At 41.7% G+C, this 26490-nt stretch overlaps 1 protein-coding gene across 1 annotated transcript in view; it reads left to right on the top strand.

Annotated features, from left to right (window-relative positions):
• The window catches only part of SLC25A48 (solute carrier family 25 member 48), a 239477-nt gene that overhangs the window by 186046 nt on the left and 26941 nt on the right, over positions 1 to 26490 (top strand). The window contains exons 6-7 of the mRNA XM_069199229.1: positions 516 to 649; positions 25107 to 25236. Coding sequence (XP_069055330.1) covers positions 516 to 649; positions 25107 to 25229 — 257 coding nt within the window. The 3' untranslated portion in view covers positions 25230 to 25236. The remainder of the gene's footprint in view (positions 1 to 515; positions 650 to 25106; positions 25237 to 26490) is intronic.

The following is a 26490-nucleotide window of genomic DNA, read 5'->3' as shown; positions in this document are numbered from 1 at the left end:
GCTTTTTGTACCTAACTACCCAGGGTCAAGCACAGGTTAAGTTATTGACTTTTTGTGGTTCACCCTGCAAGGAATTGTGGCTGTTGCTTGACCAGGGTTCACACCCCAGTCAACCAACAACCCAATTTCTCGCAAAGGTCATCTGGCAAGAGACTGCAGAACAGAGTTGATTTAGTCAGGGGGGGCTGAAAGGCTGGGCGCCTGGCCCAGTTTCACTTAGCCCATTCCTTAAAAAGTCTCTGTGTACATGATACAACTAAAAGGCGGATATGTTTCATTACTCGCTCTTCTAACTTTCTTCTGCGCTTCCCTTCTCCGGTCCCAAAGAGGGGGACAATATGTGTTCTGAATTCGAACACCACTCAGCACTGCAGAGGTAACTGCTCACAGATGTGCGCTATAATAGCTTGCATGCGAGAGGCCTTTCAGGGAGAACAACAAAAGACGCTGAACTAAACTGAATCTTGCATCGCCTTTCCTTCATGCCAATAAGATGTCTTTTTTCAAATACCAAGGGGCTATTTCTTGGGGAACCGCGACTCCAATGGATGTTGTGAAAAGCCGCCTTCAAGCAGATGGAGTGAGCACAAATAAGTACACAGGAGTGGTTGACTGTATATGCCAAAGCTATAAGAAAGAAGGATTAAAGGTAGGAAACATTGAATTCCCGGTTCCAATTTCAGAGCTACATTAAAGTCCGAGTCACTGATAATAAATGATATTTTATCCTTTTGACTATGGGCTTTAATCTTTGCCCAGGAAAACTGAAGTGAGCAATGCAGGGAATGTTGCTAAATGTGACATGTCATTGAAAAATGTTCCTCATTTTTTCAGTTAATTGCAAACATCCCATACCCACGCTCAAACATTCAATCAGCAGACACTGTAGTGAATGTCCCCCACAGAATATATTTTTCTATTTTCTTTTTTTCCAGAAACATGAGAGCAAAAGGGAAGTTTTCATAGAGATGTAAACTGTATTGTAATTCTGCCCTGTTTTTGTTGTAATCTGCATTGTCACTGTTGCTTTTACTGGTTTAAAGTCCGTTTTCGTAAAATGTACTTTACATAAAGTTTGTGACTGGATACGAATGTTAAGCATTTTCTATGAAGTGTTAACCCTGCTGGGATCTTTGATTTATCGAAAAAATATTATATTATATTATGGTTTATAATCGTTTGTCCCTGATGCTTGCAGATGTCTTGCAGTAATAGTTTGTTTTTCTGTTTTATTCTCAGTTATATTTAGTAACCTTGAAAGGCTATTGCACTTGTTGTGTTATTCTTTATATACCCTACAGATCACTTGTTCGAATACCAAGTAGTTAACCTGATATATTTAACTCCCAAAGCTCATGCAAAGTGTGCAGCTGAATTGTATCTTAAAATTAATTTTACCACGTGTCACACTCAAAATATATGCATTATGATTTCGAGTGTTTTGTTATTTATTAAAGTTTAATATGTAATCAGTAATGTCAGGTGTGAGGTCACAAGCACTGCATACCACGGGCATGGGTTATAGTAACCATAACTCGTACATTTCAGGAGGTTTTGATTCAGTCAAACTTTAATTTACTACTTTTTCATAAAAATGGCTGCCTTTTGTAAACGTTTATTAATACATTATAATCAAAAGAAACCGAAATGTAACCTTCACAAAGATTTTTGAGTGACCAAACTCCATATTGGATTGACAGCAGTGTACGCACCGAAAGCAGAGCCTGTCCAACTCGTAATGAGTTGTGACTGTCTGCATGCCCTGAGCTATGTTCAGTCCCACTGAACACGCTGTGTGTCATGTCCCCTGCCTACAATCTGATTGCATGCAGTGAGGCTGGCCGGTCGCCAGTGCTGCATTCTGTTCCCCACACGACCGAATCCTGCTGTGTAGTGTTTGCAGGGACTGCCTGTGACGAGGCGCTGCACCAAAGCCTCACTATGGCCACCCACATCTGTCCACAGCTTTTGCCCATGAATAGCAGTGGGTGGCTGCAGCGCCTGCATCCAAACATGCAGCCAACATACAACTTGAGCAGAAAGCAATCATGCAGCAGGAAGGCCGGCTTAGGTGTTTAGTTTCTAATGATTTTTTTAGTCATATGTAGAGTACACTCAGTGAAGGGACTGCTTTCTAGCCAGACCCATACCAGCCCCAGTACAGCCAGCCCCTGTGCCATCAATCCAGCTATGGAACGATTTTGGCTTTGCGCAGCAAACTCTGAAGGAATTCCTGTCCTGTGACTAGAACTGTGCAGCGGAGAACAGCCCTATCTGTGCATGGCAGGATCTGGGTGCAAGCCCCGCACCAGCTCCGGTAACACTAAACTAGCTTTTCTTGGCATTTGCCCCTGCAACGCATGCTCTTGGTATATGGCCTGGCCTGCATCTTCAACCGTACAGTGCGGGGCGTGGTCTGCACCTCGGTCCTGGACCAGCGCTTATGCCACTTAACAAACTGTGCACAACCATTGTCTAGCTGCGTCAGGTCAGGAGCACAGAGTCTAACCTGTGATAAGATCCTGGACCAGCCCCTTCAAAGCACATGGTCTTTCACCATGCGTTATTTCAGTTTTGTTGTAATCGTTTTTCATGTTTATTTTTTATTCTGGCAATAAAAGGATTTTAGAGCAAGCACTACCTTAATGGTGCCAATCAAAACAGGTTTGTGATCAGTCCCACAGTACCTTTGCCAGATAGTAATTATCCACTGCATTCTGGAATCCTAATCTCTAAACCCATTTGACTGCAGCAAAACTGAATTGTTACCAAAATCAAACAGAGAGGCGCCTCTTTGCTTTTAGACATACTTACTCACAAAACTACTTTCTTATCGCTTCTTTGCCTACATTTGGAGGTGCGTGTTATATTAAAGGCCTGTATTACACACAAAACATTGCTACAAGGAATTATGTGTGCCAAATGTGTACTCACAAATTCTTTTCATTTTGAAATATCTGCATTTGATCTCTGACTGCACCAGAGAGCTGATGACCAGGCCTTTGATTGTATATATTCATTGTGAAATGACTGGACATTTAAGTTGTGACCTCCCTGTTAAAATTCAACTAGTTCAGCACTTGAAGGGCCACTAAGGCAGTCACTGTTGAGTGTGAATGATTAATAACCAGTGCAATGCTTGCTCCATGTAAAGAGAAATATGTACTTGCATTAAGAAGCTTCGACAGTGTACCTTTTTGCAATAGCCTAACATTGTTTCAATGTTTCATTTGCTAGTGACAGCGCTGTTGCCCTACTGACCTCTAACATACCACAAGTACTGTTCCTAGTACTTCATTACATTTGAAAAGGGCCATCTCCAGGCCTTATTTCTAGAGACAATAGACGTTTGGAAGCAACATATGAAAACAGAATTTCAGTATCATGAATGGAAATGCAGTTTCAGAGCTTAAAAGTTGTATATTTTTAATTAAGCAAGTAATCACACTAGGTAGACATAAAAAATATTTGACTACAAATAAAGGTATGGAAAAGGGGAGAAAATATTTATGGGGGTTAAACAATTTTCTTGGACGGGCAAGATGTGAAGTGAGTTACCATGGTCAAGTCATTGTGTGTCTCAATGGTAATAAAGCAGGTTTTCTGATGGCCATATAGATAAGTTACATTTTTGGGAAAGGCTCTAACGAACGTATTGGTCTTTGTCGGCTCCTTGAAAATCTGTAGAACCTCTGTGATGGGTCCAAATGCCCTTCTCAACCTCCACAACGTCAGGACTGCAGGAGCTCTCCTCTCAGGTTGTAGGCTTCACTATCTCATGAGCATCATACCTAACAGCCTCCTCTAGGTTTGGGTCACAGAGGCCCCAGAAACAGGTCTCTGACAAACAGGCACCCAGGACAATACAGCTATCAAGCAGGAACTTCTATGTTTGGGTGGAGATACTCTAAACAGAAAGTATTATCACTGCAGCAGATCAGGAGATTCACACTGCCTGTAAGTGATACTAAAAGAACGGCTTCTCCTTTCACTTTATATGTTAGGTAGGTAATAAGGTATTTAGGGGGTTATTCCAACTTTGGAGGAGGTGGTAATCCGTCCCAAATGTGACAGATTTACCACCAGCCGTATTACGAGTTCCATAGGATATAATGGACTCGTAATACGGCTGGTGGTATATCCGTCACTTTACCGTCACTTTTGGGACGGATTACCACTTCCTCCAAAGTTGGAATAACCCCCTTAATCTTTTAAGAAACTCTTACTGTTGTTTTGGTTTATAATTTTTAACAAAAAGTTGTATTAATTAAGCCAAGGCATGATGAATCCCCTTTAAGGATTTTTCTCTACTTTCCTCCATTTCCCTTTATCCGTATTTGTCAATCAACATTTTATGGCTCATAGTAATTCATCTTCACTGTTTAATAAAATTGGTGTGGACTGTTAGGTTTTTATCGATTTAACTATATTGTTTCTTACAGTGCTGCTTTCTCACGCATCCTTAAAGATTAGTCTTTGTACCTGGACAAGTTACCACATGGTGAAATATGTATTCCTATAAATTCCATACTTCTATATCATCCAACTTTTGGATTACTACAGTTACACAGCAGAACTGCACTTCCGTAGTGAAAAAAACATAGTTCTGCCGAATCATTTGGAACTTGGCTGCAGAATCATACAGTAAGGGGTAAAACAATCTCCATGTATGCTGAAACATACAATATAATGGTTGTGGTATGGAGTATATGTCTCTCCTGCACACTTTTCTAGCAGCCTTTATTTCCCACACTCCTTTATCTTTTCTTTTACCCCTGTATTTGCCTTTCTTTTTCCTCCATTAATTTATCCTCTTCTGCACCCCTTTGGGTCTTATTATGAATCAGATGGAGTGGTTTCACGAATGGCCCAGTGTTCCTGCATGCACGTTTCATGATTTCACCAGCTGGAAATTCTGGCATGAGGCTTTGGCTGCAACAGTAGCCAAAGCTTGTCTCTTGGTCCCTGCCAAGCTTTTCTTTCGCAATTGGGTATTCCCCCTCCTGCCAACTATTCTTCCTTTTTCATCCTCTTCCATCCCAGACCCCTTCCTCCACCGCTGTGACCAGGGAAGCCACTGCTCCCAATTACTACCTGCTCAAAGCACTAAAGAACTGTCAAATAGCAGCATCACGCGCCTTGGAAAACTGAATATCTTACAGAAATCTGAATGGTAATACGGTGCCCACACAATCCTCCTCTTTCCAAGGAGTCTGACTGGTAATAGCCAGAATTCCATATGAAGATACCAGGTCGTAATGGTAATTCTGGCTTCTGGAAATCTCAGCATGTAAGTCTCCATAAAACATAATAATTACCTAGATAATTCTTAAGCTGAGAAGTATTCAAATTTGTAAATGTGTTACAAATGCTCAGTAAGGTAGCATGAATAATGCAATAAATATATGTCTAACCTCAAACAAGCCTAGAAATCAAAATTCATATATAAGTATTACGAAATGGTAGCTATCAAACTATGGCTCCAAACAAATGTTATGCCTGTACCTGTAAAGATGTATGCGTCTCTCGAGGGAGGTCCATATAACAAGCATCATATATTCTGTTGTGGAAGAGTGCACCAAGACTAACAGTTTCTGAGAAATCCTCACTGCAAATTTGTCAGTTGCCAGTGTCATTTGTGACAGGGCATTATCTTGATCCATAGTATGGTAGTAGTAGCCACATAGCAACCTCTTAAGAAATAACAGCTAAAGTTAGTCATGGTCCATCCACCATAATCTTAGCAGTTGGAAACATTTATGAAATAAAAAAAAAGAAAACAGTAAGTTAAGACTCAGGGGTTTAGTTACAGTTTGGCGGGCAAACTGTAAGGTAGATGAAGACCTTCAAATCCTCTTCCTCAGTGGTGAATAACCTGCCATATACAGGGACCACCACATAGCTGGCATGGATTTCTATGGTAAATCTGCTTCTGCCACATCACTGGATGCACTTTCATCACTGCTGAATACTGAGCAGTCTCCCATTGTGTTTTAGGTCCACTCAGCATTCTCTTTTTGCAGGTCAGTAACAAACCCCCAAACATGAGATCCTTGTTGAGAAGTGAAAGAAAACGTCTCTTTTGGGCAATGGGTTTTCCATCTATGATCAAGGACATTTTACTGTTTCTTGCCTAGGCCAGCAAACCTCCCCATGCTTAAAGAGGGTGGGAGACTGTTGCATTTAACTGACTGCCTTGTAGTAGAAGGGCTGCCGGGTGAAGAATTTCTCATGGCAGAACCAGCTGAGACCCTGCCATCGGAAACCTTCAAGTTTCTTCACCTCCACATGAACTGCATGTTTGTTGGGGTTGGGACTTCCAATTTGACAGAGGTCTCTTTCTACCTCACTCTGTATGTAAATAGCAAACAAGTACTGTAGCACTGCTGCAGTGCTTTTTGGAGGTATATCAAACACCTGGCTAACCTCACTGTTTCATAAAAGTAGTCATTATTTCACAGCTCTTTCAGACGCACTGCATGGATTACAAGGTAGTCTCATGACGTTCATATAACCAATTCATTTACCAACATCAATAGATTGGGAAGAGGTTGTTTCATTAGAGAGGACAAAAGTCTCCATTAAGTTCAGCATAAGATTTTGAGGCCAGAAGTGGTCTCTATGACCCATTTGCCCTCAGTATGTGAGAGAGTCGTCACATTGACTCATACCAAGAGTCCGATGCAGCTATGTTATCATCTCATACCCTCTCAGCCTTGTAACATGACAATTCCCCCATAACACTCTCCCTTTTGCCACCAAAGATCCAACGTGGAGCCCAGCAAAACATCAAAACAGCATTTTCCACTACCCAGCTTCATGATGAAGGTCACACCGTGAGCACAGCCCCCTGTTAACATTAAAAATAAAACATTTAACCCATAGGCACATGTTGAATATCTGCAGCTGGCTCTCTTGGTCCAACTGCTATGTAGTCATCTACTCAGAGGCTTGGTTTAAAAAAATCTCCATCATCAACACTTTTCTCTCACTAGATGACAAAATGAGTCTAAAAAACAAACAGTCACTGACATCACCAAGAACATACAAATACTAGGATTCAGCCAGCGATAGCCAGCCAGTGCACAGAGCTTGATATATTCTGCACATATTATTTATGCAGAACATTGATACATTCCAAACTTCAGTCCAACCACAGTGGGGTTGCACTGCTCTTTCATTCTCATCTCTCTTTTAGACTGTGCCTGTTCATCTGTACTGGAAATTAACCTCCACCCATCAGAATCAAGCATTACAAGGAAGCCAGCGTACAGTTTGAGCCAACCTTCAATAATGTTAAAATTGACCTTAACAACGCTATGGCTGCAAAAACACTTCTAGGCAAAATATGTCAGAGCATATTCACAGCTCTGTCAGTATTAACCCAAAACAAAAACAAATATGGAACATCAGTCTCGAGGAGGCAACATGTGGTTCATAATAGAACCAGGTGAGGTCAAGCGAACTTGCTGCAAATGGTATACACCACTGATGATAGAGGACAAAATCATCCGCAATAAACACAAGAGATGATACTTTAGTATCATCAACAGAGACAAAAATTCCTACTTCATAAAGCACATCAAGAGATTTCCAACTTAATTTAGGTGATGTTTAATATATTTACCAATATTTCTTTATTTTCTGTTTTTATAAAGCCTCCAGCACTATGTGGTATTAATGTGCCTTACAAAATGGGCAAAGATACAAATATGGATAATAGCAAGGCATTAATCAACAGTTTGATGCCGCTAAGTACAGTAGCAACATATTGAGGTAAAAACAGGGCAAAATCTTGAGCTGTGTAGTCCTCATGCCTTGATGAAGAACATCGCAACTTTGCAAAGAAAACAATAACCAGTGTCTGAGAATCCATCTCCTGTAATTCAGTACCATTTCACTACTCATCCACATACCTGCTTCTTTCAAATCATTTTGTCTGTATTTGTCCATTGGAGACAGAAGAAGATGTTTTCGCTGTCCATCAAGACAAAAGTGGATAAATTACGTATGGAACAGCGCCCATAGGCAGGCATTAAAGAATTACTCCACTTACTTGCTAGAGTCATCAACATGATAATTGCAAACCTGCTAAAATGATTGTTTCTATTCTCTTTCAACAACACCCTCCTCACTCCACTCCTTAAAAAATATCAGTAGTGCCAAAGATCCTGGAAAACTACCATCCAATAACTAATGTAACCAATCCTAGCAATATTAACTTTTGGAAAGAGAAAAGACATGAAACAACTTCAAACAAATTAAATCATGTTCTTCATGATCACCAGTCATGGTTCAGAGACTTGTTTGCCAACATTAGAGACTAGTGCCCTTCTCTGAGAATGAAGATTAAAAATAAACATAATACATTTGTCTCCTTTGTCACCTATGCTGTGCGAACAATAGAATTCTACTTAAAAGGATGAAAACTTGGGTTTGTGTGCCTGGAGTCTGCACCTGTTGTGGCGTGGATCCAATTATTTCTCACCAAACATAACAAAAATCCAAGGATTTATGGGGTCATCCTTACAATTGGTGTAATGTGGAATACTTGAGGAATCACCAGTTTCATGCATGTTTTTCAATTACTTCATGCACACCCTGGCACAACTTTTCAAGCAATACAATATCTGGTAAATTTCCAAATGTATAGAGATGACAGTCATAATCGTGAATGGAGTTTATTCAATATATTTGGGAGGATGGGAGGGCCAAAGCCCATCTCACTACCACTTGTCTAATCTTCAGGCCTCGGTCTACCTCCATTGATGTCTTAATTAGTAATGAACCTATGAATTCTCTTTGATTCTAAGCTGTCCCTCTTGTATGAAGTCAATGTAGAGGTTAATGGTATCAGCATGCCGATCTTCTTGCTCAGGCAAATCCTCTCACTACCTCCAAACCAACAATCAGACGACTTCATGAGAGCACTGGTCCTGCCTAATAAAATGTTATTTACTCAGAGCTTGTGATTTAACTCATTGATAAATTGCAAAGACTGCAAACTCCTTTACAAACATGTAATCCAGCCCTAAAATAAAATTGTGGGCTTCGGAAAGACACAAGTTTCAAGTTAACACTTATGGGGACAATTCACAAAATTGTATGGGCAAAAGCCAAAATAGTTTTCAAAAAGTAGTCTTCTGAAGGGAGCGGCCAAGATGGTGGTGGCATAGGAGCCTTCCCCGGAGCCTCTCCTGCACGACCTGCCATTCAGCTATCTTTGCCCCATGCCTGTCAGCAAAACTGCCTGAAGGTGGGATCTGAGATGTAGCAGACTCCACAGAGATTCTGTAATCACCAGCAGAGACAGAGAAAAACCCCAGGCAGTATGTGTACCACTGCTGAAGGTGTGGCATGCCTCATATAATGGCGGTTGGGCCCATTAATCGGCCCTGAACTGCGGTCCTCAATGCAGCCCAGCGTTTTGCTGGTAATATCCTTGGCATAGTGCACAGTGGAATGGACCCGAGGAGCGAGCAGCGACTGACCCAGTGGCAAAGACAGCGGAACACCCGGGGCATTAAGTGCATCATGTGGTGCACCTTTCAAGCTGGGAGTCGGGCCCTTGACTCAGCCCTAAACCTCCACCCATCACAGAATGTCAGGAAAACTATTGCCAGTGTTGTTAAGTACTTCCTTCAGCAAAAAACATTCCCCTTTTCCTTGTACCCACATTGGTTGCAGTGGTCCGGTGGCTCTTGCGGAGGCAGTTCTTAGAACTAGCTTCTTTAGGTTTAACTGCCACTCAAGATGGTGGCCGCAAATCTTTGTGAGGTCAGCGCTCTAGTGTTTCTACCTTAGTCTCGTGCTGAAACTTCACTCCAGCTGTTTTTCTTCGCTTCTAGGAGCTGTGCACTTCAACTGTCATCCTGAGGAGAATTAGCAGTATTCTTGAGGCACTTCGTTTCATAGAGAATTTTTCCAGTTTTGAGTAATTAATTCTTTTTCTTGTTATGGTGTGCACACCAGCTACTTTTTTCCTTCTGGAGAAGCTGAATTTCTTCCTTCTTCCATCAACTGGCTATCGACTTTCTGAGGAGAATTCATTTTGGCTTAACAGAACTTCAAGCAACTGCAATAAGGAATCCTTTTGTATGATTTCCAGACTTGCCTATATATTTATATGTACATATATATTCAAAAACTCTTGGCCTTGCAGACTTGCCAGTCTTAGAGACAAACCTCAGTGCTCAGACTAATTCCTAGAGACTGTGATTGAGAAAACTGAACCTTGAGAAGGAGTTTTTGTTTCCTATAAAAGACATTAGTAGATTGTATATTTGTGAATCTTTGAACTGTTCTCCAGAGAACCTTGGATACCTCTGACTCCTGGAGAAAAGAAGATATTAAGTTTACATTGTTGTCTTAGAGAGAGGCTACTCTCTCAAAAGATCCAGGTTAGGAGAATGATAGAATTGGGTGAATGTGAATGGCTGAACAGTTGAATGCTCAGTAGGAATGTACTTATTTATGCTCTTATCACCCGACTGCAGGTCCTTAGTTTAAAGAAATACCAATATGAAGAAAGGTGCAGGTTACAGAAGCGCACATGGAATATCCTATCTTCAAGTGGGAAACACAGGCTTGAACTGGATCTGGAGGCGGTCTCTCTTTTTCTATTCCCATTCCCCTTTCTCCCTAGAGGATGCAGGGTTCAGATAATCAGTAAAGTCTGAGCACACATCTGTAGGAGGGAGATGGGCAAAAGGCATCTCCTCCTTTGGAAGTTTGATTTAATGGGTAATCTCCTGACACAGAACCACAATAGCCAGATCTTTGCCAGCCACCCTCACCCACCCCCCGGAGTGGTGTATGATGGCACAGACTTGTGCGGCGAGCAGTGACCACATTGCACTAGCAACACAGATTCTTGGGGCCTAGGCCCCTAGAGTCCTGCAACCCTGTCTGCTGCAAAGCCACAACCACCAGATCCCATCCAGCACCATCTTCAGAACAGCACACAGAGGAACAGATCTGAAAGGTAAGCTGTGAATATTCCCTACCAACAGCTCAGTCTCCCAGGGTCCGCTCCTGGGTGGCGGCCCCACCCCCACAGCTTCCCCCGACCGTCCTGAACCAGCATAGGGCCAGTACAGAGATGCCCATCCTTAGAACGGTTCCCTTTTTCCCAGTGTTGCCAGCATCAGTGCAGGTACCTTGCCCCACCACCTTCATTGAGCTAATGTGGATCCACTTAGTGCTCCTGTGTGACCTGACGCTGCGGAGGAGTGATGGGAGCAGACCCCCATTGCTCCCTTTTCCTGAGTGTTAACTGCACCACAAGGTTTCACCTCCTGTGACTATATTCTCTCTTCTTGTGCTGATGGCTGTTCCCTGGACTGTCAACAGGAGTGGCAGGTCTCCCAGCCCTCGCTAACCTGCCCCATGAGCCCATGCCTGTGAACCCAGCCCGGTGATCCCGGTGCAGAGATCCATAACAGAACTGTGCCACAAAGCCTCTGCCGCCATGTAGGGCCCTGGTCCCCTTGGTGGTGGATTCCTCACCAACTCATCCCTTACTTGCTACAGGTGCTGATGTCCACCCGACCAAACAGCAGTGGCTGGTTTGGAAACCATCTTGAGCCTCAGCAGCCTCCTTTTTTGTGCAAGGACGCAGCCTACCAGATCACACCAGACCAGAGGCACCCCAACTTGTGACTGCTCAACACAAGACTGCGGGGGCACAATGGACCTGGACTGCCACACAGTGTTCCTCTGCAGTCAGTGTTTTGCAGTACACCAGCATCAGACCCAGAGTTCACCCACAAGCAGCAATTGAAGGGTATTTCGGGCCTTCTCTTTAGATCCTTCCTGACTGCGTCAGAACCCTGCCTGAGGTGCTGTCTCATTGAGACACCTCTTCTCTCAGGTCTGGACTATCCTGCAGAGGTGTTAGTGCTGGGTGATCACTTACCATTTCAGGACAGTAGTGAGGGGGCTCAGATTGTTCCCTTTGGTGAGGATACATTGCCCAGGCGGAGCTCCTGGGTCTTGCAGCTGTATGACATGAACTTTGTCACTCAGCTAAGTCACCTCAGCCATCAATCCTTCCCTAAAGCCTCCCCCACACTCAGCCCAGGCCCTAAGTCTCCGACCCTCACACTGGTCTTGTGAACATTGCATCCACCCCAATAACATGGCAGTGCACAGAGGACATAAAAAAGCCTGCTGCTAAGAATAAGTGATCCCTGAGAGGGAAGTATAACCCTTGACTTCCATGGCAATAGTTAACAACAGACCTTCATTAGATAGGTTGCAATCAAACAAATTTATTTGTTGAAGAGAATACCTTATTTATATCAGGAATTCAATTTGGTTCTCAATATCAAACATATAGGAGGTGCTCCTAAAAGTGTGAAGTGCAGTGCAAGTGATCAAGTAAATAAATGGTGAGCAACTCCTACACAATATGCAAACATGTGACTGATATGGAAATATGGATCAAACAAACAACACTCTATATAGGAGCATTACAATTCTCAATCAAAATTAAAAAACAGTCCACTGCAAAAGCTGTTGAGGTTTTGACCCACAATCCATAATTACTTAGATAAGGATCATCATCAGGACAAAAATATATACAGGAGGCACCTGAGGATGTAAGAATCATCTACCAATCAATGTGTAAAAAGCAAAAAAAAACGTTTTTTCATTCATAGGCCTGTGTTTTTGATGTGATTCACTGCTTATTGCAAAAACCAGCTGAAGTAAGTCACCACCACCATCCAAACATCAATGTGGAAAGACTTATTTCCATTGATACTATGGGGGGTATTGTCGGAACTAAATCCAATGCATCATGCAGCACACACTTGCACAACCTCGAACAGCTTATGACAAGATCATAGGTCTATTCTCAATCATTCTAGTGGGGCTGTGAGGAAACAGGAGTATATCCTTGCATTAATACGCAAACAGTGGTATGGTAGGCATTGCCAAAACATAGAAAGATACGGTAAATATGACTATCCATAAACACCAAAGGTAGTGCTTACACTGTATGTTAACTACTGCAAACCATTTATAAAAAGCTGCTATGACACCCATGAGACTATATACATTTCTGTAATGGCAAAGCAGAGAGCAAACGTCTGTCTCCCAGGATTGCTCTGCAATACCACACTGAATCAAACCCATGGGAAAAAAGCCTCACTAATCAAACAAACCCTTTGTTGTCACAAATAATGTACCTGTCATGTATATATAATAGTGGAAATGCAACAAACCTGGGAAAGAAATTGACTTATTTAGGAGCATTAGCCTGTCATAAGTGTATTATTTGTACTTTCACCTCAAAAACAAACTAGAATAAGGAGTGGCCTCACTGGTAAAATACTGCCGATAAAGTATGCCTCTCAGCTACAGTAAAGAAGGCAGCTCATTTTCAATAGAATCATTGTTACCAGAATCCTTTCAAATCGTATGCCTTGGAGCAGTGGTTTGTCACCCGAGATTAACAAAAACAAAGAATCGGCCTCTCTCAAACACTATTGGCATCAAAGCTTACCTCACAGTGAATGTGCAGGCAGATAGCTACTTTTAAATAAAGGACAAAGGACCTGATTTAGATGTTGCGTTAATGGACATTTCAACTGAAAACCCATCTGCCGAGTGACAGTTCGCCTGCCTTATTTTGATGAAATCCTGCATTTGAACTGCCATCTCCTCCAGGAAACACCGCCTGTGTCGACGGCGGGATAGGGAAAAGTGGATGCCAGTGGGACCCCAGCAAAACATCCCACTGTGCAGATTTGGATGTGCCTTACTGCCAAGCAAAAAGTGACAGTCCAACCCTCTATTCTGAGTTAGCGGATGAGGTGGGGGGAGAGGTGAAAGCTCACTTTTTTTCCCTATTCCACATCCACCTTCGACTGCACACGAGTGGACATGTGCCGTCACTGCTGCTACTGACCACGGAGAAAACACCCCCGTCACTGGACGCAAAGGTAGGGGTGCTGCATTGCCAGGGTATGGTGCACAGGAGGTTGGGGTCCCTGCAGGCATATACATGTCAAAGTAAATTTTTCAAAATCACTGTGACATGCATATGTCAGGGAGACAATGGTGTCACACATTGCTGGGGACACACTGGCATAACACACATATTGCACACATACACAACTGTCATTGTGGTGTCATCATTCATTGCCAAAGGAATGCTGGCACCACAGTGGCAGTACACCCACACTGGTCAATAGTGTCCATATGTGCGCATTACAAGTGGACCTTTAAGGGTAGGTTTGTGCTATCTGTTGTGTATGTGAGTCAGCACTTGTATGTGTGTGTGGACTGGCTGGTTGAGGTGGAGGGAGCTGGAGTGGGTGATGTGATTGTGTATGTATATGCGTCACTTGCATGTGAGACTCATGTTGTGGTATATGCTGTGTTGCCGTGTGACACATGCAGGTGAGCGTTGTGTCGTGTGGTAGATGTTGCAACGATCTGTGTATTGGTGCCTTTGTGTGAGTGTGTTTGCATAGCTGAGTGTGTAGTTGTGTTGATTGTTGTGGTTGTGCTTTGTTTAAGTGCAATGTCAACTCTGTGTGTTATGTCATGGATATATGTCATTGCGTTTTCGGGATTGCCAGGTTGTGTTGTGTGGAATTTGTTATGAATGATCGTGTAAATGTGGTGTGTTGTGTAGTGTGTTGTGCAGGGGAACAGCTATGGTTAAGGTACTGTGTTGTGTATGTCACTTACCTCTATTCCATTGCAACTGCCATTGTATGAATTCCATTGGGTCGCACCGCCGCCTCCCTTTGTCACCAATCCATCACCAGTCCTCCACTTGCAGAGCTGTAATTTGTAAATGCGGCAAGCGGAACACCGTCAACCTGGCCGTCTTCTCGGGTTCGCCAGTGATGCGGCTTGGCAGTAACACTGCCAAGATCTAAATGAAGCCCAAAGTTGCGAGTGATCTCACCTGGTTCTCAACATAACTTGTGAGTAGGAGGAATTACTATGTTGCATTAGGGCCCATCTGTGTGTGAGTTTCACAATGTCAGAGGCCTCAAGCAAAGTGTCAGATGCACCGGTTTGTGTGAATCCTAGGCCAAAAAGTGCAAGTATGAGTAACCCTTCTATTTAAAGCACCACACGTGGAGTACTCTCTGTGGTTATACCAGACTCTTTTTCTAACCTGTCTCACTAATCTTCGTGGGTATACTCTTTCTATAAGTGTTTAAATGTAGATATCTGATTCTTTGAAAAAATCTTGTCTTCTGGTACAATTCCTATAGGGTTATAAGAATTGCCCTAGGGGCAAGTTATCCCTCAAACTTCTTGGGTAGCTGTTGTTGTAATGTAGTAGGGAGTTTCTATTTGTGGGTTTTTTCTAGAGTGATAACAAAAACTTTACTTGGTATATTGCGACATTTAGATCCAAAAAGGGAATGCTGTTAAAGCTCTGTACCATTGTTAACTGTACTTCCTTAGACCGAGTGTTAAGCCATGTATGGAATGAATTGAGATCCTGCAGTGAACTCCTCCAGATTAAAAAGACATCATCTATGTACCTCATCCTTTTAAGTATGTTATCGCTGAATGGGTTGTCGGTGTGATGTATTTATGTGTTTCACAGTTGGTCATATAGAGATTTTCCAGATCCAGTGCAAAGCTTGCGCCGATAGCTACCTCCTTTGTTTGAAAGTAAAAACAACTGACAAATTTGAAATAGTTTTTGGTTGTGGCAATCTCCATGAGTTCAACTGCAAACCAACTGGGTAGATGTGTGGGCCGTTCTCATGCATTCATGATATCTCCAATCACTTTAAGTGCTTCCTTTTGGGGAATATTGGTATACAATGATGGTGGAGTTGCTTAAGGTTGGGTGTGATGTGGGTTTGTCAGGTAAAGCTAAGGATGAGTCTGGCTGCAGTATTCTGTATGCTCTGAAGTCTCAGTAGGAGGTGCAAGATGTTCTTGGTCAAGGATGGTTCGGATGTCATCAGTGGCTGGGATCAGGGCAGTTTTGGTGCTGTGATTGCTGTAGAAGCCAGATTGGGAGGCATTGAGTAGTTGGTTCTGCTCCCAGTAGGGTCCTTATTGATCTTTTTGTAGCAGGTAATGTCACTCAGTTGGTTGAATATCTCTGATAGTAATGTCCCTACTTCTCGGATGATTTTATTACCAACTCAGTATTGTTCTTGAAACTTCTAATAGCTGTGCTCTCATTGTAAGTAAGGTTGTATTTCACATACTTCCTGTCTTTACTCATGGTATCTATGTCCTTCATAACCATCTTCTCAAAAGGCAGCAGCTCACTCGCCATTGTATGTGATGGTGGCATGAATGTGGAAGGTGATCTGAGATCTGTGGCATACTGTGTGTGGGGCAAGACTTGTCCTGCAAAAAAGTGGTTCAGCTGGACTTTTCTAAATAACTTCTGTATCTCTAGCTTTATTTCAAACAAATTAGGTCTTGCAGTAGGAATAAAAGAAAGCCCTCAGCTGAGTACTGAGATCTCGGCAGGGGAATGTATATACTTGGAGAGGTTAAAAATGGGAGCTATGTTGTGTGGGGCAAGAGCAGCGCCTGGGGGTTGTGTGGGATATTATTATCTACCAGGTGTAATGCTGGTGTCTTGTCTGGTGCTCCCCAGGTGTCTCCTGGTAATATGTCCCTCAGTCCCAGCCTTTTCCTCTGCCTCTCTTGCCCCTCCCGGGTCCTATCACCCCATGTCCCCAGACTAAAAAAATGTTTGTGTCAGGGTTACTTGAGCCATCCTGATTTGTTGCAGAACTCGGTTTTGTGGTCTCGTTATCTGAGCCTTCTGATTCAGAGGTATCTGAGAAGGTAATATACATTTTATAACTCCCTTGGCCTCTGTTGAAGTACTGGCTTTTCTTATCTTGTTTGTACCATTCTTCCCTAAGGTATGAGTATGTTACATGTTTATCCTACTTTGCTATGTCGTTTGCTAGTTTGTCCAATTTCTTTTGTTTTGTGAAGACATTTAACTCAGCTGTGCTTTTTTCTAGGGCCTCCAGCTCCTCTAAGGCATTTTGTAATGATGTAATATCCAAGATCTCTGTAGTCAAATTAGCAGTTTCTTTTTCAAATGTATTGATAAGCTCCAAATCTGTGTCTATGCCTAGAACCATCCATTGTTGTGAGCATTGGTTGGCCACAGAGCAGAAATGATTTTTAAATTTTGCGTCTGCTATGAACATTACAGGTTCACTACAGACTTGCAGTCCCACTGAGATAATGTTAGATTGTAAATACTCTCTCATTAAATGATCATGCAGTTGAGTTCTTATCTATTTCTTTGTTGTTCCCTCATGTCTAGTAATTTTCCCTTGAAGGGCATCGACTATCCTTGTTGGCATCTTGCTAAGAAAAGAGGGGCCCTTTCATATTTCCTCAATATAGTCTTCTGTGTAAGACAGTGTGTCTTTATCTGACATATGTCCTGATGAATCTTTTAACTATTACTTCTGTTAAAAAAAAAAAAAAAAAAAAAAGCCCTTGCAGACCAGTGACTGCCAAGTACAATTGCAAAGTTTATGGAGCATTAACCCTGGGACCTGGGTAAGACAACAAAAACTCAAATGGTCCCTAATGGCATTGTATAACCCTTGACTTCCACACAGCAATGGTTAACAGCAGACCTTGATTAGATAGAATACAATTAAACAAATGTATGTGTTGAAGAGAATACCTTACATCAGGAACTCAATTCGGTTCTGAATATCAAACTTATAGCAGGTGCTCCTAAAAGTGTGATGTCGCAGTGCAAGTGAATAAGTGGTGCGCAAGTGCTATACAAGACGCAGTTATATACACATGACTGATAGGGATAATTGATGGAACAAACAACACTCAATATAGGTGTGTTGAAATCCTCAATCAAATTAAAAAATCAGTCCACTGCAGAAGTTGTCAATGTTTGGACCCACTATACACAATTACTTAGATAAGGGTCATCATCAGAACGAAAATATATACAGGAGACATGAGGATAAAAAAAATCATCTATTTATGTGTAAAAAACAAAAAAGCATTTTTCTTTCATAGACCTGCATGTTTGATGAGATTCACTGCTTATTGAGGCTTACCAACGGAGATAAGTCACCACCACTGTCGAAAGATCCACGTGGGAAGGCATATTTCCACTAATGCTTTCTCATAAGTTGTTCGAGGTTGTGCAAGAGTTTGCTACTCAGCTCCTTGGATTTAATTCTGACAACACCATGCCATAGCATCAATGGAAATACGTCCTGAAGAAGCTTGAACAAACGTTCAAATACCATACCCACTGCAGCAAGTTGCGGCAGAGCCCTGAGTTTACTGAGGTGCTAGATGACCCTTTACGGTTATGACTGTCTGTATATACATATTCTAGTTTATATAGTTCATTCTGCTGTTTGGAATATGTTTTCTCCATTTTTTCCATTTCTCCCTCACTTGCTGACAACACAGATAGAGAACAGGGGCCTGGTCTGGGCTCTGCTCCTGGCCTTCCCATATGAGGGCCCTCTAACACCCTTTGCACACACTGCATGATTTCCTCTCATGACTCTCATGCTCAGTGTTCTTAGCCTAAATACCAATTATCTATGTGCCCTGCTGAGAGATTGGCAGCACTGGCAATGATCCGGGATGCCAGTTCAGACATATGCTTCCTACATGAGACTCATCTCTTCAAAAAGGGCTGCCCACGACTTTGGTTCAAAATTATTCACTCAAAAATGTCAGTCTCCTGTACGCTAAGAAATCTGCTGGCGTAGCTGTTTACTGGCCAACAAATTTCTGGGTCAGGACTTACACACAGTCACTGAGATCCCAGGCAGCTTCTGGCCTTACAAATTTGTCAGGCCTTACACTTGTCATTGTGACGATACACGCTCCCAATGAACATCAAGAAACATTTCTGCATCATGCATTCTGGCAGCAGCGTCATCAGGTGCACACCTTTTGATAGGGGTGACTAGAATTTGATCCTTCATCCTATATTGGATAGATCCACTGTGGTGGGTCTCTGACTTGGGCCTAGTGGACTCCTGGTGGACCCTGAACCCTTCCTCGTATGACTTCACCCACTACTCTGGTGTGCGAAAATCGTGCGTGTGGTTAGACTGCTATTTTTTATCCTTGTTGAAAGTCTATTTCCAGGATGGAGCCATTGGTGTATCTGCCCTTTCAGACTATTCCCCTATTAGTATCTGATGTAAACTCCTGCATTCTTGTCCACACAATCGAATACAGCAACTTCACAATGGTATATGGAAACATCAGTCCGTCCAGGCCGAGATAACGGGGCAAATTGATCTCTTCCTCCAAGTCAATGATAGAGAAAACATGTCCCCCTCCCTGCTGTGGGAAACTCTCAAATCAGTTCTCTGGGCTTCCCTCACCCCATCAGAGCTAAGTCCAACACCCTTCAGCGAGATAAGCTTGAAAGGCAGTTGAGGGATCAGGAGGTTCTTCAAAAACAAACCGGGATACACATGGTTTGAAAACAACTGACTGCTGCTCGCAGGCACCTACAAGCTCCTTCCAATGACAAAGCTACGAGTGAGGCAAAAGTACTATACTGGCTGTAATAAAGCAGGTTGTCTTCTCGCCTGCAAAATCTGGGCCAAACGTGACAGAGAACAAGCATCTCAGATCCTTAGCCCGAAGAGGGCAGAGGTCCAGACATGCAAGACCTTCGGCCAGGAATTTGAGTATTTCTACTCAAATCTCTACTCCAATGAGCAGTGGAAGCAAAAAGCTATAACTCAGTATCTCTCCTGTGGACCATTCCACTGATCCCAGGATGCCGCCCACCTTGAGGAGGACATCAAGTTGGCAGAGATCTCTTTTTGCATCTCTCGCCTAAAGGTCGGGAAAGCACCAGGCCCGGATGGCTTCACCCTAGCTTTCTACAAGATCTTCTGCCCACAGTTTGCCATCCTTCTCAACCACCCTTCTTCTCCACCTTTTTAATCTCATTGGTCCCACAGGCTGTTTGCCACTTACCATGTGCGATGCAGTGATCTTGCGATCCCTAAGCCAGAGAGAGACCCCTAAACTCACTATTTCTACCTCCAAAGGCTTTACCAACCCATTATCGCCTGACTTCCCCCCTTGCTTTGATGGGAGAGGGATTTAACATGTGGCAGGAATGCACTGTAAACAAATTGGCGATTTCTTTGACTGAGAGTAACTGATGTGCTGCTTCCAACTCAGACTGGCGCTATATCCATATTTGGAATTGTGTCACCCAGCACTCCATTAGGCCTCATGCTGCAAGGACCCTTAATATTTTCAAATAATGGCTCATCACTAAATCAGATGACAAACAGCTGCTATCAGAACTCTACAAACTGCTGCTTCAAATGCCCTCTCCTGTCAAGGTGGCTTCGCAACTCAGATGGAAAATGGATTTAGAGCATACCCTATCAGATAAAGAATGGGCAGACATTTATTGCAGGGCGTGTAATTATACAACGTGTACAATAAGTAAGCAGGCAAAGCTCAAAAAGGACAACCACTAGTATTAAACGCCAGAGCTCCTAGTGAAATGGAAACTAGGTGCTTACCCCATGTGCTGGGCGTAACTGTGGGGCCACAGCCACGTTGACCCACATTCTTTGGCACTGCCCCAGACTCAAATGTTACTGGAAGTAGGTGGTGGCCAACATTAACAGCATTTTCGACACAGGCCTGCCCCTGCTTCCTAGCTATATCCTCCTCGGCCTCCCTCATTCTCTCACATACCCCTCTGCTACCCTACAAGCAAGGCTATAACTCTGGTGATGTGTGCAGCCAGACAGATACTCATGGCTCATTGGGGTATGTACTACGTGCCACAACATATCAACATGCTTCACAAGCTGTGCGATACTCTGGGCATGGAGAATATTTCTTCTACAATAAACCACCAACAGGTACAATTTGAGAACCAGTAGTGCCCTGCATGCATTTTCTTGCAAATCAATTTAATGGACTGACTTGCCCGAAATGTTTGCCGGTGCTTTGTCTAACAGATTAGTGCACAGTGGTGCACAGGAACCCGCCCTTAAGGGACCTAATGCGGCGCACCCTCTTTGTTTCTGTTCCTTTACCAAGCTTGTGAGCCAGTACAATGTTATTCTTGATAGTTCCTCTTCATTCCCCCCTCTTCCATTGTCCCCCCACTGTCCTTCGTTTCCCTCCACCCCACCAGTGGATGTAGGTGGGAGTATGTATTACCCTCGTTTAAATACATTTAATAAAACAGATTTTAACTAAAATAGTAGTCTTCTACTATTCACCACCCAGGATCCAATATTTACTGATTGTGTGCTTAATCCACCACCGAATCCTTACATGTTTGCTGCATGGAAGTATAGGCTTTGCGCTCTAAATTGTAGAATGTTCTGAGCCCAAAACTGAAAGCTGAATCAAACTACGTACCATTCAGGAAATACCTCAAAACTAAACGTTTGGCATTTGTTTAAATTTGAACGGGAACTAGAATAGTGACTGAAGAACTTTGGACAAAGTTCTCACTTCCATCAGACTTGCCAGAATTAGAGTTTTTTGTTTTTCAATGTTCTAAAATAAAAGGAGTTTTGAAGCATTTTACGACACTTTAATATAGTTAAGGCAGTAGCAAAGACAAAGGAAATGTAATTGTGGGCGATTCTTGATAGCATTTTGAGATATGAAAGCTGTACGTGAATTGAAGGGAGTTCTAATGTCGAATGTCGATGAGACTGGAGCAACAAAGACCTAAATCAGAGGATAGGTACAGGTTGGTTTAGGGATGATCATGCAGTGTAGGGTTTGAAACTGAGATGTGACTGAGGTTGTAGAAGGAAAGTTTCTAGGCTAGACAGGGAGGTATGGTCATTGATGGCTTTAGCTACTGAATATGGATTTTTGTAAAGCGGTTAGTCGCCCTAGATACAGGAGGAGGTATCTTTTAGAAGCAGAATAAGTATGCAAGTTGGTAAGGACTTTACCGAAAGGTAAAAATCATCATGAAAATATAAGTTTATGGCTTCTACAAAAGTTATCTTTACTGAGGACCATATTGTTTTAGATAAAATGGTAGTGAGACAAGGAGGAAGGTTGTGAATATTTAACAGTTGTTAATCAACCTAAGTGGTTGAGTGATGACAATTGAGAGGTTATCTTTTGAACTCACTGGATATTTAAGAGTTGTGGGCATAAGAGTTTGGGAAAACAGCCGGGGTGCAACAGAGAAGGTGATGGTCTTAGAGTTGGTTGTTGAGGAAAGTATATAATCTCAGTATTTGATAGACTGAGTATGAGGCAGTGGGCACCCTCACAATGGTGGATAGTTATAATTTAAAGATGCATGTTTTAATTACGAGAAAAGGAAATGGGAAAGTGATAAGAGGTTTTTCTGCACATACCTATATAGGTGATAAAGCTGAGATAATGTAGGGAAGTAGTAATATCAGGAAGATGAGGTGGAGCTCCCGAATCGTTTAAATATTGTGTTACACAGAGCATACATTATCTGAATGGATAAATATGGATATATTTATATATAAAAAAGTCAGATTTGTTTAAATCATATTCATCTAATATAGCTCATGATTTATGCATACATCGTGAAACCTGAGTGCGTGTGTCTGATTGTGTGTGAGTGATGTCTGTCACCATTCTACTTAAGTCTAAAATATATGTGTTTATTATGAAAAAACGGATTTGAAAAGCTAAATATTTTTCAAATTATTTTTCTGTAACAATCATTTCTACCACATTTCTCAATTTAGCCTGAAAATACTTTTGTTTCCCCTCTACTTCATAACTGAACTGTGCACTTATCTGGACTTTCTGCTGAATTAACATGCGTCCGATCCAAGTGAACATTGATGACTAATATAACTTTAGCCAGTTTGAGCATAAACAAATTTGAATTGCATAACACACACACACAATCATCCATAATCTGTGCAGGTGTCATTTACGATAGTAAATCTACTTTTCCCTTGAAAAAAAACATTGTAAATGTCCTTCGGGAGAAGTTATTGTCAATATTGAAGATGGGGGTTGGATGCATGAGAAGGTATCTAAAACCTTATGACCAAAACAATGTTTGATATTAGGATTGTGTCCGCTGTTGACTGGGAAAGTGAATTCTATTTTTTTGGGTTAGCTTTTATAAGGAGTGATAACTCTAAGTTTTCTATACAAGACATGGAAGATTTTAGCTAAGCAAAGCCTTCCAATGTTTATTTATTATTCTTAGTCATCCGTGAAAATACCTGGCCTCTTGATAGAGTTCTTTCCAGATTTTTTTCTGATCCCAGACACAGTTTGGTACCTTAAACAAGAAGGCTACATCTAAACTACATATAAAGACTACAATAGGTGGCATACATATATTTGCTTTGGAAAAAGGGGCAGAAATCCATAGAAATATATAGTTGTCACTTCCAGTAGAAAAGGGCAGTATAGTAAAGGCAATATGTATTGATGTTACTTCACAGTATATAAAGAAAATAAGGTTCAAAGAACCTTAATAATGCTTTAGGTTCCTGTGAGATATTTGAGGCATTTGAAAGTTTTTTTATTTTTTTTTTTATTTTATTTTATCAGTGAGATACATCTGTGTGGCTTAAAATTAAAAGGTATACAATTAATATATAATTTTGTACTTTTGTGGAAACATTCATGCCGTTGACCAAGGAAGACTAGTGATGTCTACCCGGTCAGGATTTGATTTCACTACCGGAAGAATACACAATGGTCTATGCTGACAGCGCTCAACCACAAACCCACTACCTCAATTTGCCAACGCATTTTGTAATCTGATTGTTAAATTACATTTATAATACTGAACACCATCCCTGATGTGCTACCAGCAAACGGTGTCACTCTGTCTATTACAAGTGCATATTTGTCAGGTGTATCACGTAAAAGAGATAGGAGCTGATTTAGAGTTTGGTGGATGGGTCCGATAACCCTTCTGCCATATTACATAGGATATAATACATGGGTACTCACAAATATTCCCCTGGGGGCCACAAAGTTCTGTCTGTGGCATGCCCGAGCGCTGCACCAATGCCAGTAGTGTGAGGGTTCGGGGTGATGAAAGGTTGGTGTAGGGGGACGTGAAGCAGTTGTATTATATGGACAACACACCAAGCCTTCACACGGCTTCTGTCTGCCACAGATGCTCTATTCACATGTCCCAAGAATTAAAGTCCAAGCATTAACTTCTAATGTTAAACATGAGAGGGAAAGAGATATGCATCTGTTGGATTAATTGCAAAATGTGAAAACAGAAAACCTGATATCAATCCTGGCTTCCCGACTTGACCAAACTGTGTGATCCTAGGCAATTGTTTAATTTCACTTTGCCTCCCTTTTCTTCATTACCACCTATGAGAGTTCCGTGAAATACATGATTTCAGGATGTGTGCTGTACAAAACCTTCTCTTGTGTTTTATTTAATAAACTAAAATATTGTTCCCATTATATAACAACCAAGTCTACACACAAGGTGCACCTGACAAATGACGTGCCGCTTGGTTCAGTAATTACATTGTTTTTCGAATGGGGTAGCATGAATGTTTCCAAGATCATGTTAGAAAACTGTCACTACTAATGCCTCTAATGCCATAATATAATATGATCTACCAAGGTAAAATGGTCATGCATGTTAATAAAATGCACTTTTTTGAAGTTTGCAGAGTTAATCATGTTTCTACATGTTTAGTGCAAGATGTCTTTAAAACTATAGGTGTTCCTAAAGAGAAGTTCTCTAGGACGCCTTCTTTTTTCTATACTATTACTTTAATTAATGCATAAATAAAGTATAGGGGTTTGTGTCACAGATTTCTGTTTGTCCCTTCTCTGTCAAGTGAACAGCAGCCCAATGCTGCTGTTCACCAGGGGGCCGCAATTAAACATCCGGGGGGCCGCCATATCCCTAATATAATACACTTGTAATGTGGTGGATGGGATATTTGTCAGGTTTGTGATGGACTATCCCATCCAATAAGGGGCCAATAAATTGGGTTTCCAGTTTTTAATGAATCATAAATCTGTTTAAAAAATGTGTACGTGTCGCTGTAAACTATGCGTAGAAGTATGCAATGCTTATGTGCCCTTCATTTTTTATATATAAAAATAAATTTCTACATTCTGAGCAGGTATTTTGCAGGGGGATTACCGTTAATGCAGTGAGAGGATTTCCAATGAGCGCTGCCATGTTTCTGTCCTATGAGCTCGCCCTGAAGGCAATGAGAAGAAATCAGGCTGAGCCGCATTCTTGACACGCAGGTGGGTTGAAACAAAATCCCCAATTGTTTCGTAATTTTGCCGAGAAAAGGTCACCATGTTTACAAACGTATCGAATTCAGTTTCCTCTTCAAATGTGGATACTCGTTGTACTAAAAAAAGGCTGACGTTAGCTGCACTGCCCTTCAGATTATCCAATCTTGAAATACACATCCTTAAATATAAGTATAACGTTCTGGTCTACATTTTTATCTTGAATACACCCCATTTTATTTTTCTCTCAGTCACATAGGGAGATAGATGAACGGCAGGCTAACTTTCTCTGCATGAGGTGTTAATTTGGCTATAGAATATCCATTCCTGTCCAGTTAAAAAAAAATCGAGAACAGCACACTCCTATTAGCTTGGTGTTCATTGCTTCCTATGAAATATGTTAGAAAACCGGACTCCAGCCCAGGGTAAGCTCTTCTGTGAACTGTTCTTGAGACTACTATCCAAAGGGCCGAGACTCTTGCAAGATGGAGACCTACGTGCAAAAGGCGCATATTTACAAAGGCATTTCAAAAGGCGTAAGTTAGTACTCCTGTCAATTATGTTCTCTTACGTACCTTTGAGAATTAGCCCCAAAACGTCTAAAATTGGAATACATATTCATGGAATACTCATGTAATCAGTACAAACAGAAAAGACTGTGCACTCTCTGCTCTTTTACTAATACTTACATTTTTGTTAATAGGTAGTTGGACGTTTTGGGGCAAATCCGCAAAGCCATGAAAGAGTACCTTAAAAATTATTCCTGTAGTACTACTCTCCTTACTCATAAATGCTTTCATAATTCACCATCATATACTGCTTTTTGTGTCAGGCTCCAGACAACTTTAAATATTTGTTACAAGGATTTAGGTCATGAATACAAGGGGGATCATATCATGGATGGTTGGAAGCTGCAAGTAGTTCCTGCAGTAATTTTCTATCTCACAATTTCATGTATATGCATTGACAGTGCTAACCCGTGCCTATTTGTATATATTACAGACGTACATGGCAGTGCAAACCAGACTTTTTGGGATTGCCAATACTTGTTCGCATCGTGTTTTAAATCCATAGATCTCAATGCCATACCATTCTCATTTATCCTATGACTCTGTTCCTAAAACCATAGTAGGCAATTTGTTCTGTTTAGCTTTGCTGTTTTCTACTGACAAAGATACGTTCTCCTTAATTATTTGTCTGAATGAAGATCAAAGCTACATATAAACACAAGTATTCTGTGTACCTGTTTTTATACGGGTGTAC

Source organism: Pleurodeles waltl, chromosome 7, assembly GCF_031143425.1.
Source record: "Pleurodeles waltl isolate 20211129_DDA chromosome 7, aPleWal1.hap1.20221129, whole genome shotgun sequence".
In the NCBI taxonomy this organism is placed as follows: Eukaryota; Metazoa; Chordata; class Amphibia; order Caudata; family Salamandridae; genus Pleurodeles; species Pleurodeles waltl.
This window is presented reverse-complemented; position numbering and strand designations above follow the sequence as displayed.